The following is a 14,076-nucleotide window of genomic DNA, read 5'->3' on the forward strand; positions in this document are numbered from 1 at the left end:
TTTTAAAGGTGGGAGTGTCTGTCTTGGTTAACTAAAGGTTTCCAAGAACATTTTAGTGTCCTCTGACCATTCAGACACATTCCATAGTAGAAGGAAGCGTTATGTATAAACCTACAGCATTTATTCATATTTAATCTTTCAGCTGTAATCGGAGTGGAGTGTGTAAAAGCTCATGCTTGTGCCTGGCCTGCCTGAGCTTTCTTCCTTCCCAGGGATGCCTTCTCCATCCTGGGAGGACAGGGGGGATTGGCAGGGGCTAGCGGTAGCGGGGCTGTTCCCGAGGCCAGGGTGCTCCTCACCAGCTGTCCCTGCAGGAGGCCCAGGATGGGTCCTTGGGACCCTCAGACTTGGCATGAGCTCACCTTGTTTGCCAGCGAGCAGGAGCCACCTCCTCCTGCGGAAGGGGGCACCGGTGTGAGCACAGCAAGACTCCGTTGGATATTCATGGCCAAGGCTTGCCGTAGGATGCTGGGGTCCTGCAGGTTCATATCACTGGCGTCAGGGTACATCCTTTCTTAACTGTAAGTAATTAGCAATATTCACAAGCTGTGAGTGTCTCCTACCCGGGATTTGCTCAGATGTCTTAAGCACAATAAGCTGCCTCTTCCCTCTGTTGTACTCGTAAACCGCCAGTGGAGCAGCCCGGGGTGGGACGGGGTTGGTTCTGGGACGCCTTTTGGCAGCCAGCACAGGGCAGGCTTCTCTCCGTACTCCATCGCGCACCCCAGTTCCAAAACACGCTCCTCACAGAACCGTGATTGCTTTTCTTTGCACAAACACTGGCGCAGACGTGCTGTAAGAGACATGCCCTGGGCTCCTTGCTCCGCTCTGCCAGGGAGAGGTGTGTACATTTCCTCTTTAATAAAATACTGAACAACTGAAGCCCCGTTTGTCCTAACTAACGGTCTATTTTCCATACTACAGTGAAACATTCTGGTATTTCCAGCAAAGGAATGGTCGCTTGCGGCTTCAGAAGGCAGCACCTGAAACACACCCCAGTGCTAGGTAGAGAAAGGCAATGACCAGGTGAGCACCGTGACGGGGTCTGGGCACCTGGCAAGTCTTGGGGCCGGTGGGCAACCTCACAGCCCAGTCCCCGCTTGCCCGTGAAAGAGCTGCAGGGAGGGCAGCAAGGAAAGGAGCTGCAAGCCCAGGCTGGTGTCCAGCGTAATTCAGCTGGCAGCAGCCCCTTGACTTGCCTCTGGCCAGCTTGCATGTGGCCGCAGGCCAGAAACCCTTCTGGAGTTGCCAATGCCAGTGGGAAGAAAGCGAGCACAGTGGGTGTGCCAGGCCCAGGGCCGCGGTGCTGGCCCTGCACCCCAGTCATGGGGGTCTCTGGGGCTCCTTGGAAGCAGTGCGGCTGCCCCATATTCCTGCCCTCTGCTGTCCACCACACGCGCCAAGCACCAGCACTGCCCATTAGTGCCGTGGGCCTGGAAAGCAGCACCAGCCCGGCGCTGTGTTCTAATGGGGAGCGCCTGGGACCCCAGGGCTACGGTACCCCGAAACACCCAAGTGCTACTGACAAAAGGAGCAGGAGGAAGAGGTGAGATACTGACCACCAGACCAATACCGCGCTGCTCAGGCAGGGTTTGGTGTGCTTCATAAACAGGAGGTGACAGTATGGAAACATCACCGCTCCGGGGTTGCAGCTCTGTGAGCAAAGGTGGCACTGGGAAGGGACAGCGCCCGCTTTGGGACTGCAGAAGAGCAGGCTGAGCTCAGCGGTGACAGAAACGTATCAGACACGGCGTGACCAGCAGGGCCAGGGAGGTTCTTCTCCCTCTGGACTCAAAACTAGTGAGACCGCTCCTCGAATCCTGTGTTCAGTTGTGGGCCCCTCACCAAAAGAAGGATGTTGAGGCTCTGGAGCGAGTCCAGAGAAGAGCAACGAAGCTGGTGAGGGGGCTGGAGAACAGGCCTTATGAGGAACGGCTGAGAGAGCTGGGGGTGTTTAGCCTGGAGAAGAGGAGGCTGAGGGGAGACCTCATTGCTCTCTCCAACTCCCTGAAAGGAGGTTGTGGAGAGGAGGGAGCTGGGCTCTTCTCCCAAGGGACAGGACGAGAGGGAATGGCCTCAAGCTCCACCAGGGGAGATTCAGGCCATTCAGAACATAAGGAAAAAGTTTTTCACAGAAAGGGTCATCGGGCACTGGCAGAGGCTGCCCAGGGAGGGGGTTGAGTCCCCTTCCCTGGAGGGGTTTAAGGCGCGGGTGGATGAGGTGCTGAGGACATGGGTTAGTGATTGATGGGAACGGTTGGACTTGATGATCCGGTGGGTCTCTTCCAACCTGGTTATTCTATGAAACCTGTGACCATTGGTGTCCCTCACACCTATCCTCTCCTCCTTGGAGTCCCCAAGGCCCTGCAGCAAGTCCTCACACACACCCCTCCCCAGCACAGGTACAGCAATGGGAGAGGGGAGGCTGTCACCTGCAGTAACAAGATGCATCTTTTTCTAGTAGAGTTCAGTGACAGCAGCACTGAGGAAAGGGCAGCCAGCCGCCCCGCCAGCCCAGCAGCCTCCCCCCGCTCCCCGTGGGCACAGCTCACGCAGCCGGGTTCAACCAAGGGCCTTTTTAATGGAGTTTGTAGGAACACAACCTGCTCACACAGATACCACCTTCTGCGTTCTCCAGCCTTTTCCAGTTTGCCTGCTGGGCACCTGCAGATCGCACGGCTGCTGCCACAAGGCAGGGCCAGGCTCTGCTTTTCTTAGTCCTGCAATTAAAACTGAAGCATGGTACCTGCCCACAAAAACAGTGCCGTGAAACGCCGACTCTGGGCACAGGGCAGCCTGCGCTCCTCCAGTGGAATGGAGCTGACTCGGTTATCAGGCAAAGTTACCGCCGCTGCCGTGAGCCTCTGGGTCACTGCAGGGAGTCCAGCGCCGTGCGGTGCTTTGGCACGCTTGCTTCTGCCCCCAGAGTTCACAGCTCCCAGCCCGGCTGCCCCACGACTGCCCTGGCTCAGGGAGAGGCAGAGCTGGGAGATCACTCACCAGCACCCAGCAAGACTCCACGCAGCACAGAGGGTTCTGGGAAAGGCAGTGGAGCAGGGGAAGGTCCATGTGACGGAAAGGTCCCAGCACCAAGAGCCGAGACCAGCCACAGCCAGGGCAGGAGCACTAGTCGTCAGCCAGCGGAGGGGGGGCCAGATGGAGCTGAAAGTTCTCATTCTGGAAGACGCTGCTGGTGGCCGGGTCACTGTGGGAAATGCTGAGCAGCCCATGCTTTTCACTGCCGTGGCCGCGGGACAGTTCTGTCAGGAGAGCTAGCTGGAAGACAAAACCCAAACAGATCATTGTCCAGCACCTGGGGCAGCCTCCTGCGAGGTTGCAGAGAGACAAAGCGCTCGTGGAGGCTCATCCTCCTCCTGCAGCAGTTAAACATCTTAGCACACGTAAAGAAAAGGGTTTACAGGGTACTGCAGGGACCCTGTGGGGCTCAGTGCAGGACAACGGTCTTGAACTAAATGACTTTGCAGGTGTCTGTAGGTTGTTCTGAAGTTACATAATCAAAAAACAATCCCAGAAGGAGCTGACACTGCCAAGAACTGCAGCCAAAACAGGCAGGAGGCACAAGGCAAATGCAAGGGGAGGAGGGAGGTGCCCCTTCCCTGCGACAACACGGGGGGAGGACAGGAGAAGGGAGCCTTCTGTGCAACCGTGGAACCACACGCTGTCTCTAGGGGAGGTTGTAGCAAAGCTCAAAATCTGAGAAACCTCACACCATGGACACTTTTCAGACCCAGCCTCGATGCCAGAGGCATTTCCACAGATTCACGGCCAGCAAATTCCCCAGCTCTGTCAGGCAGCATGAACGCCTTGTGATGTGAAACAGCCAGCTCTACACACAGTAAATTGCCAGCACTAAACAAAGCCCAAGAGAAAAGCCAAAGCCCACACTGACAGGGCTAATACCTGCCCTGACAATGTGCAAAACACCCTTCACCAATTCAAAACCGAGAGGAAAGCAGGTGGTACATACTCTGGATGTTCCTCGGTTGAGTCGGCAGAGTTGGTCAAAAGCCTGGATTTGCTGAGGATCCAACAGAGAGTCTGTATTTGTCTGATAAAGAGAGTGAGAAGGTTACAGAGACAACACACAACAAGATGGCAAGTTCATATGCACAGAAATTCATCCCTGCCCTGTCCTCGAGTCTGGTGCAGCCGCTCTGCAGCCTGGCTGGGGGGGTGCTTTTTTAGCCGTCTTTTCTCCGGCTTGAAGCCACTGTGTGCACCTTAACTTCAGAAAACAGTCATCTTGTGGCACAAAGGACAGAGACGCCCTTACATTCACGCTGACCTATTGCTGGAGCTGGTGGCGGACACACAAACAGTACTTTGGGGGAAAGGGAAAAATAAGAAGGGGGCAAGAAAAGGGGCTGGAAAAACTCCCTGGCAGCCAGCTGGGAAGAGCAATAATGGGTCTCTGCAGATGAGCAGCCGCTCCTGGGCTCTTCCCCAGGCAGCAGCAGCTCCCCCTAGTCCTTTCTCAGCCTCCCCTGGCCCTGCTCAGCCTCCCTACAGCAGCTGAGATCAGGCACAGACTCTGCGTGGCTATTACAGGGACTGATCACTGTGCCAATGACTATTATCTACTAACAGTACCTCTCCTATGGTCTGTTTTTAACCCTAGTAGGATGTTACAGCCTACAAGCTGGGAAATAAGGGGTGAAAAGTGTTGGGGGAGGCATGGTGACTCCCACCTCACATCCCTTAGAAACTGGACCGGACACAACAAACCCCATGGCACTGCCCGGCAGGATCAGCGCTTGCGAGGCGTGAGCAGTTGGGAACAAGGGTGTCACCCCAGCAGCACCAGGCAGCTCCAGAGCTCCAGGTGAGGGCAAATGGAATTGGAAAGAGGGGGAGCACAGCCTGCAAGCAGAGCATTAGCCCAAGGAGGGCTGCATCCACACTCAAACTGCTTTAGAAGGCATCATTTACATATTCCAGGGAAAGATGACAGAGCATCACAGATTCTTGTAGTTTTGTTCCATTTTACCACATCACAATGTTTCTATTTTGAATGTTTCTGCTCATATTCCAAAGCAAAAGCATCATCAAGAAACTACAACAGGAGCCAGGGAGAACAGCCTCCCTCACGAGCAGCAATCTGGCATCTGTTATCTCTGGGGATCTATTTTTAAGGGAACGTGGAATGTTCATTCTCAAATATTTTCCCCAAAATGCCTTTTCCCAAGGGCTACTGACCCAAATGCTGCCCGTGGGTGCTGACTGAAGTCGCGTTTTACTTTAAACTCTGGCAAGGGATCAAGCCCAACATGAGGAATCAGCACCACTGCCTTCACGGAGCGCACTCAACGGAATCCAGGCTGAAATCCTGGCCCCAGGAAGGCAGAGGGAGCTTCAGTGTTCTGGAATCAGGCAGGGTCACCAGGAGCCAGGGCTGTTCCCAGTCACGCACAAGCCTGCTGCGTGTTTGCTTTCTACTTCTTTACAGTGTGTTTAAAGAGCACGTCCAAAGCTCTCTTCAGGTGACTCCTGGCCCCACCTGGGGAAATCGGTGGGTGCTACAGCGATGCGGTGGCGTGCAGGGCACAGCACACCAGCTGCCGCTCCCAAGCTTCTCTGGAAGAGCTCACATTCAGCTCTTCAAGTCGGAGGTGTCCCTACCCACGGGGATTGGAATTAGATGATCTTTGAGGTCTCTTCCAACTCAAACCATTCTATGGCTCGTGCAAAGGTCACAGAGATGGCTCAGAGCTGGCCTGCCCAGGAGTGCTCCGAACCCACCATGGGTTTCCCGAAGCCTGAATCCATCTCCCTACTCTCCTGAATCCATCCCGTTATTCTCCTGAATCCACATGCATCTTGCCTTTGAGATGTTCATTAAACAGTCTCAGAAGAGAGGAATGCCTTGAGCACAGATCAATTAAGTGGGAAGCTCCTATTTATGCTCCAAGCTCCAACTTAAACTCCACCTCACGTCTTCCCCCTCCAAGACATTCTTTATCCTGTAAATAACTATTTGCTAATCACCAGTTGAGGAGCCAAGTGTCCATGTCCCCTGCACAGAGGTCACTGGCTTTGACCCAGAGCCTCTGACAGTGAGGGTTGCCCACCCACAGCTGGCAGGTTGGACAGGCCCTTCCGTGGGTCATGCAGGACAATCTCACTTGGAAAAAAAACAGCAATAAAAAGCAAAGAAAAACTGCCCTCCACAGTTGCTGTGGCCACAGGCATTCAAGGACAAGGAAAATGCAATATAATTGGCTTCCCCTCTTCTGCTCGCTCTCTACCACGTGCACGTAACTATCAATCAGACTGTTCTCCAGGCTGATGAGCTGAAATATTGCAGGCAATTCTTTCTGTCGTCATGGAAACAACTGCTGTCAGGCCTTTTCCTTTTTTAACCGTGTCACTAAAGGCATGTTTTCATTCAAGAGCTACGGGGAAGGTCTCCGAGTCCAGCATCAGCACTCAGGCATCAGTGGATTCACTCAGCTCGCTCCACCACCCTGCAACCCAGCTCCTGCCCCCAGTGCTGCTGCCGGGCCAGCCGGCTCGTTAGCGTCTGCATCAGTACTAAGGCATCGAGCTCCTCCAAGCCATTTCCATCCTGAATCTTTATGCCCCTTCGGAAAGGCCTTGGATGAAATGCAGAACCCAAGAGACATAATTTTTCCCCTTGAGGATCTGGGCCGTCAAGGAGGAGAAAGGTTCCGTTCTGTTTTACCGTTCGCTCAGATCCCACCACAATAATGCTAATCTCCGTTGCGCATTTTGCTTGCATATATTCCAACCCCAGCTGGTAGTCACCACACAGTCCTTCTAAGCCTGCAATTATCTTTAATTTAACAGCTACAAAATCCATCATCAGCCAGTGCCTAAGCAAAGCAGATCATAGCAGTCACGCCATGAGATCCACCTTCAAGCTGCCTCTCAGAGCCATGCCTTCCACAAAAGATGCTGCTGCCCCGTTAGAGCCCAGAGCACCACAGCACCCCAGCAGGAGCCCCAGAACATGCAGCAGATGCAGCCAAAAGTCACAGAATCAAGGAATGGTTTGGGTCAGAAGGAACCTCAAAGCCCATCCAGTTCCAACAAGTGGCTGCCTGCAGGGGAGGGATGGCAGAATCATAGAAGAGTCTGGGTTGGAAGCGACCTCAAAGCCCATCCAGTTCCAACCCCCTGACATGGGCAGGGACACCTCCCACTGGATCCTAAGGTGGACTTGGTGTCTGTTGCCTGTGGATTCGGGTTGTAAATGAGGGAGGTGGGTGGTGTTTTTTTTCCTAGGAATCCCAAAACCTTTGTGAGGGCTGGGCACCTCCCATCCGAGGGCAGGCTGAGAGAGTTGGGGTTGTTCAGCCTGGAGAAGAGAAGGCTCCAGGGAGACCTTAGAGCAGCTTCCAGTACTTGAAGGGGCTACAAGAAAGCTGAGGAGGGACTGTTCACAAAGGCTTGTGGTGATGGGGTTTGGAGCCCCTGACCCAGTGGGAGGTGTCCCTGCCCATGTCAGGGGGTTGGAACTGGATGGGCTTTGAGGTCGCTTCCAAGCCAGACTCTTCTATGATTGTGCCATTCCTCCCCTGCAGGTAGCCACTTCTTTCACCATGGCTCAAGTGGCCCAACAAAAACATACTCAAACTGAGGGTTTTTTTAATCAGACCCAAACCAATTAATATAAAAAAAAAAAAATCTTCTCTTCACCTAGTACTCCCAGGAACTTGGAATATGCAACCAGAAGAAAGTAGGCAGGCAGCTGCTCTGAGCCGGTGCCACTAGAACGACACGACTGTTACAAAACTGTTAATGAACTTCAGGAGACGTCAGGACGTTCCCTCACAGAACCAGAGTGTAGACCAGAACTACTGCTGAGCGCTGCGCCGTGGCTCCCCAGCACTGCAGCCCTTCCCTCCGCTAGCGCACGCACAGGGGCAAAACCCCTGGCAGCAGAACATCTTCTGTCTGGACCCAGCGGCAGCCGCTACCGCTGGGGCTGGAAACAGCCACACGGACTGAGCGGAGCCGGCAGCAGAGCAGCTTCCCTCGGCACAGCCCCAGCAGCACCAACCCAGCCCAGGTCTGCGCTGCTGCGCTCTCCTCTCGCCTCTTCGGGAGCAGAACGGGAGAGGCAGGTCTCTCATCACCAGCTGAAACCAAGGAGCAAACTTCTCACTCAAGGCAAGGGAAAGGGCTGCCTTGTACTGACAGACTCGCTGCTGCTGCCACCTGAGCCAGGGCAGTGACTGAGGAGGGAGGAGAACTGTCTGTATCAAACGTGTCAGACGGCACTGGCAGATCTCCGCTCTCCCCCTGCTCGCAGCTCACGCTTACACCAGGCACTGCTGGAACGTTTCCTTGGAATTCCACTGATGCCTTCAGCCAGAGGAGCAGTAATGCTGTTCAGGATTAATTAGATAAACACAAAACACTCATATCCTCACTGGACGCTGGCCTAGCAGATGAGATATTTATTTATAATGTAGCAGGCTTTGAGGGAAGCATGGCAGCAAATGGATTAACCAGTACACACAGAGGAGGCTCAACAGGCCCGTGCTCAGGCTGATCTCTGTCCAGTGCCTGAATCCAAGAGGACAGAAGCACCATGCGTGAAGACAAATAATTCACTTTCTAAATACGAGCTAAGGAGGCTGCTAAACAGCATCCTCCAAGAGCCAACCACAGAAGACTCGAGAGGTGCAATGCTCTCCCAATGCCAGGACTTTGGGGAAAGAAAAGGAAGGTAAAGACATGCAGAAGAAGGAAGAAATCCTACTTGGTGCAAGGAAGATTAGTGACCCCTCCCGGCACAGGCTTATTGATAACATGGCTCCAAACCTTGCAGAAAACCCAGGCAGGCACCTCTGCGATCGGTCCCCTCTGTAGCTCCAAACACCCCTGCAGCAATGTCACTGCTGTTTAACAGGCAAGTTTAGAACTTGCTTAAAAACAACACTGGTCCTGGGTGCTCAGCTACAGCTGCACAAGCCTTTCTGTGGCCAGTTCACAAGTAATCCAGCAAAACATTCCATTTTCATGAGGGTAAAAGGAATGGGGAAGGAGGTGGACATGGCAACTGCAGCTTTGCATCTAAGGGGTTTACAAGGGACAGATGCTCACCTGCCACTTGCATTTCTGGAGGCCACCTTCCAGAACACCCAGTGATGCCCTTGGCTACAGCAAACACCACTGAACCAGCTGTAACTCCCTTCCATCTGGGGACCACACTGAACCAAAACCTAAGCTGCTCTTTATTTTGCTCCCCTCCTTCAGAGGAACATCAGAAGAGAGGACAGTTATCTCCACCCTCCCTAACCCTTTGGCCTTGGGGTTATTTCTCAGCTTGGAACGAGTACAAACCACAGAGGGGAGCAGCAATCGCCCCTCCAGCAGCAGCAGCAGCAGGCACAGCACCAGAGCAGAGGTTACTGGCAGTGCCGGCGGAGCTAGGAGTGCACCAACTCCGTGCTGGGTCTGGAAAAGCAGAGGGAAAGTCACCTCCTTTCTTTCCTGCCTGTGCGCCAAGGCGGACGGGCAAAGGCAGACTGAAAGCTTGCAATCCCACAGCGAAGATGTATGGGGTGAGCCATGGGGAACAGGTAGATACGTGGCTGTCGGGGCTGCAATAACCTACACGTAACTATTGGCACCAGGGACTGATGCTGTTTGTGGGACGGCAACAGTTTGCGACAGCCCAGCATCTGTCACCGTATTTAAAGGAGGCTGTTCTACAGATCCTCCTCAATATGAAACGTTTTATTAAAAGGGAGGGAATTTTCATCAAACTGTAAGAATAGTTTCTTTGAAACTAAGATGTAAAGGAAAGCAGAGATTTCCCACTGACATTCTACCATCTTTTCTCTTAACCGGGACACAACGCTTCCCCAGACAATCCAAGGAGCCCAGGGCAGCTGGTCTCACTGGTCTTCACTTCAGGCAGTTGGAACGTCAGCTGTCCCTGCTCCGTTCGAGCCTCTCACAGATCCTGAAGTGCAAGACACTGGACTGGAGGCAGTAAAAGGAAACCTCTGCCTCCTCAGTAAAAGGAAACAGCTACCATTCAGTCTGATTTTCTCAGAAAAAACACCCCAAAACAAACTAACCCTCGGACTAAAAAAGTCTGAGAAAGCAGTCAATTTGGATTTTAAAACTACTAAAGTGCAATTATGTTTTTTAAATTAGCCTTTTTAAATGTCTGTTTTATTTTCAGTTCATTTTTTGGTGCCAGTCCTCTGGCTGCTCATTAAGGACTCCTGCACTGGGTTTTCTTCTGGCTCGATCATTTCTGTTATTACAAGAAATCTTAAAACACAGATGTTCTGCCGATGAGAAGCCAATGGTACAAAGTGTCTCCAGTTCCTTCCTCGCAGGGAATTCCTATGCATTGTTGAAGAACTTAAGGAATCTACCACCAAAACCAACACCAAAACTAAAAGACTGGGCACCCCCACAGTTAATAACGTATGTGGGAATGTCTCTACAGAGAATGCACAGTCTCATAAGTGTATAAGATGCTAAATATCCGCTTGGTGGCATCTGGGGGGAAAAAATCATGCCTGGATATTTTCAAAGTTATAAAGCCCTTGGAAAATGTTTGTATTTCTGGGAGTCAGGCTAATAACTGATTGTCACCACTAGACTGAAAAGAGCAAAACTGGCTCTGTCTGTCGATTGATGGAGGTCATGTAACATTTGTCTAGTTCTGAAATAAAGTATTGGACAAAAAAAAATGTCCCAAACTGTCATTCTTACCCCATAGGAAGCACACAGGCACGCACAGAGGAGCGTGTAACATCTCAGGTAAGTGATACAGCACAGTATCCGCACCTCACAGGTGGAAGTTTGTCAAGAAGCTCTGAGTTGGATGGAAGATTGTGTTGCAGAGGGGCAGAACAGAGCTCAAAGGTAGAGCCTGACAAACTGGATTAACTACAGATCACATTCATTGTCTGTCCTGGCGTGACTTGACAGGATTAAACTCCCAAATCAAACATATTTGCCATCTGGACAGCTCCAACAATGGTGTCCTTAGAACTCAGGCACATTCTCAAACACGGAATAACTACAGCATGTCCTCTTAGGGGTTCGTGGCATTTTTCCGCAGAGCTCATGGCCCAAGAGCCAAGACTCTGTTCCTCTCCCTGATCCCTAATACTCACGCTGGCAGAACAAATGGAAAACACAAACTAGCTCACTGTAACAAAGCAAATGAGTTTGAGATGAAAGACTAAGATATCAGGACTATTTCACTTGCACATTTAGGCAGAATCCCAGCTACCGTGCCTTCACCTAATAACTTCAAACACCACAGTGCAAGTTTTAAATCGGATTAGAAAAACACCACAAATACACAAGCTTTAGTTTCTTTTAACGCTCACTTATGGCATGATAGAAGGTAAGGAGGACAAGAAAAACAATCAGCTTAGACACAGAAAATTACCCTTGGGAAGACAGCAAGGTTTAGGGTACAGCACAGAAAGCACAAAGTTTTGGTAGCAAAACCAGAGAATCTCCTTTGCCCTTCTCTCCCTCACAGAGGCAGAACATCTCAAGCCCTCACCACAGAGAAGCTCCATCTAAATAAGTGCTCCCACCAGATTCAGTAACAGTTCAGTGCTGGCTTGTGGGACCTCTCCACCTCCCCCAGTTCCAAGGCAATTACTGCAGAAGTCATGCATGCAAAGCAGGGACAGAGCAAACACTGTCTGTTGGGCTGTCATTCCACATAGAAATCTCGACCACATGGCGAAATTCAAACTGACAGTCTTTGTTTCAGCAGAGCAGAACTGGTACTATGAAATGCACTCCAGATGCTCAGTGGCATTTCTCAGTACGAATCTGTTCCTAATTCAAGGCTTGCTAAGAAAATAAATACCTAAACTGAAGACTTCGCTATGGTTAAAAAAATAAAAACAAAACCAAAAACACATTAGGGTTTGCCAAGAGACAGACTCAGCTTTCAGGGCCTTGGGAGTGGTTGTAAAGAAATTTCCTCCCCACAGATCTGTAGGCAAAACATCCCCAAAGCTTCGGAGCTGGCTCTCTGGGGTGCAGAGAAGACAGGGCTGGAAGCACAACTGTGTGGCTCTAACCTCCCTCTGGCAGTGCCTGCTCACCGTCTGCAGAAGCAAGAGCAACTTGGCCAACATAGACCTCCAGGCCTGCCCAGGGTCCGTGGAGTTTAGAGAGAATGCAGAGAAAAGCCCTTCACAGGAGATCTGCAGCACCAAAAGGCTGAACCAACCTTGCAGCAAACGGGGACAAATCGTTCCGTGCCTGGAGTGGCCCCAGAGCCCAGTGACTGCTGCTGTCCGGGATCCAGGCAGAGAAGGATCTTTGGGAACATGTGAACGTCCTCAGGGTGGGAGAAGCCCTGCAGGTCTCCCCTTTCCTTCAGTCCCTGTGCCTGCTCGTGCCTCCTCTCTCCAGCACCGTCATTAGCCACCGGGCTACTGTAGAAAATGCACCTTTCAAACAGATAATCCTGGACAGCCCAGCCTCGTGTCAAAACGAGCGTGAGTACAGCTGTTCTCATGCTTAATCCTCTGCTTGAATTTACTTTATTCTGCCCCAGACCAAACCCTGCCATCCCAGCACGCACCAGCCGACCTCCAGCAAGCGCCTCTGTGCTCCACACCCCCCTCCTTGCCCCTCTGCTTTCAGCTCCAGCCAAGCCACGGAATATGCGCATCCATCACCTCCACTTCTGCCCCAGTCATTCCCAGGTCATCTGGAGCATCTTCCGCTTCATTCTGCTGCTGGGTCCAGCCTGTAGCAGAATGTCCAGCCTGGTACTGGAGGGGAGACACGGGGGTTCTCCAACTGAATAGCTCACGAGAAGCCCAGTGACAACCAAGCTTAAGGCACTGCTATAAAATGGCAGGTACTTTCATGATGAATGCCATTTTAGTAGCTAATTTTGCCTTTAGCTGCTCATGTTAAGCCTGTTCGGCACACAGTGCCCTTGAGCAGGAGTGTGGAAGATAAAATCCTAACTTCAGAGCCAGATCTGTATCTCACTGGAGCAGGACAGGACACAAAATGACGAGCAGTTGGAAGCAGACTGCTTGGACCACAGTCGATTTTACAGCCTCCCGGGAAAGCTTTCCTTTCTGTCACCACACAAGAAATTAACACAATTTGACTCCAAGACTGCATTGCGCTCCGTACATTCCTCAGAGATTAGTTTTCCCCCCAGTTTCCCTTGAAGCAGGAAGCTTCTGTTTTTGTTAATGCAGAAGCTGATGGAAGTTGACTAATGCTGTTAGCTATCATTTAATCAGAATTGATTTGGCAGAAATTGAAATAATCTGCTAGAAGAAAACTAAAGTACTACCAGAAAAATGTACTCTGAGATTGAATTACTTTGGTTTCAGAAGTGGAAAAATGCTGTTTTGCATGCACGTGTGCGGTGATAAATGCACAAAGTAGCTCGAGGCATTTAGGAACAAACCCTCATCAGTGATCGCCTCTGCTGGAACACAAGCCAGCGGAGTTCAGCTCCCCCGGTACAATAAAAAGACACCCCAGCAACCTACCTGCCATTTTTGCTCACAATCCACAGCATCATGCCAGGGAAAAGATAGAAGCACGTGTGTTCAGATTGGACTTCTGTTTGAACTGGGGATGGTGAAACTTCTCACACACAAATATTGACAATAAATACTAACTGATTATCTGTTCTTTTGCCCAAGTCCAGCTGCATCATCTTGTTTACACGCAAGCTTCTTTGAACACTATGCAAGCACTTAGTAAGTCAAATCAATTCTAGACCTTTTACCCAGAGCCAGATTATCTGTCAGGAAGGTAGAACACTGGCTTCACAATCCAGCCACAAGGAACATGCCAGCTTTTAACAAAAGTTTTAGATAAAACACATCTAAAAATAGTTTGAAAGGAAATGTCCCCAGTGGCCCATCTCAGGCTCTCGCAAACAAGACAAGCGATGGACGCAGCTAGGAGACAATCAGCTGCAAGCATCCAGCCTCCCCTCATGCTGGCTTGCAGCTCCCTGACCTTCTGGCTGAACACATTTCCATTTCTTGCACTGCTCTGGATACCCACGTCAGTCCAAAATGGCATTCATAAACATAGAATAACCAG

General features: G+C 51.4%; 1 protein-coding gene across 1 annotated transcript in view; it reads right to left on the reverse strand.

The window, feature by feature from the left end:
* Positions 1–2,548: 2,548 nt before the first annotated feature.
* VPS8 (VPS8 subunit of CORVET complex) overlaps positions 2,549–14,076 on the reverse strand; it is a 72,413-nt gene continuing 60,885 nt past the window's right edge. The window contains exons 44-45 of the mRNA XM_069865005.1: positions 3,989–4,069; positions 2,549–3,276 (exon numbers count right to left, since the gene is read on the reverse strand). Coding sequence (XP_069721106.1) covers positions 3,127–3,276; positions 3,989–4,069 — 231 coding nt within the window. The 3' untranslated portion in view covers positions 2,549–3,126. The remainder of the gene's footprint in view (positions 3,277–3,988; positions 4,070–14,076) is intronic.

Source organism: Phaenicophaeus curvirostris, chromosome 10 (assembly GCF_032191515.1).
Source record: "Phaenicophaeus curvirostris isolate KB17595 chromosome 10, BPBGC_Pcur_1.0, whole genome shotgun sequence".
NCBI lineage: Eukaryota > Metazoa > Chordata > Aves > Cuculiformes > Cuculidae > Phaenicophaeus > Phaenicophaeus curvirostris.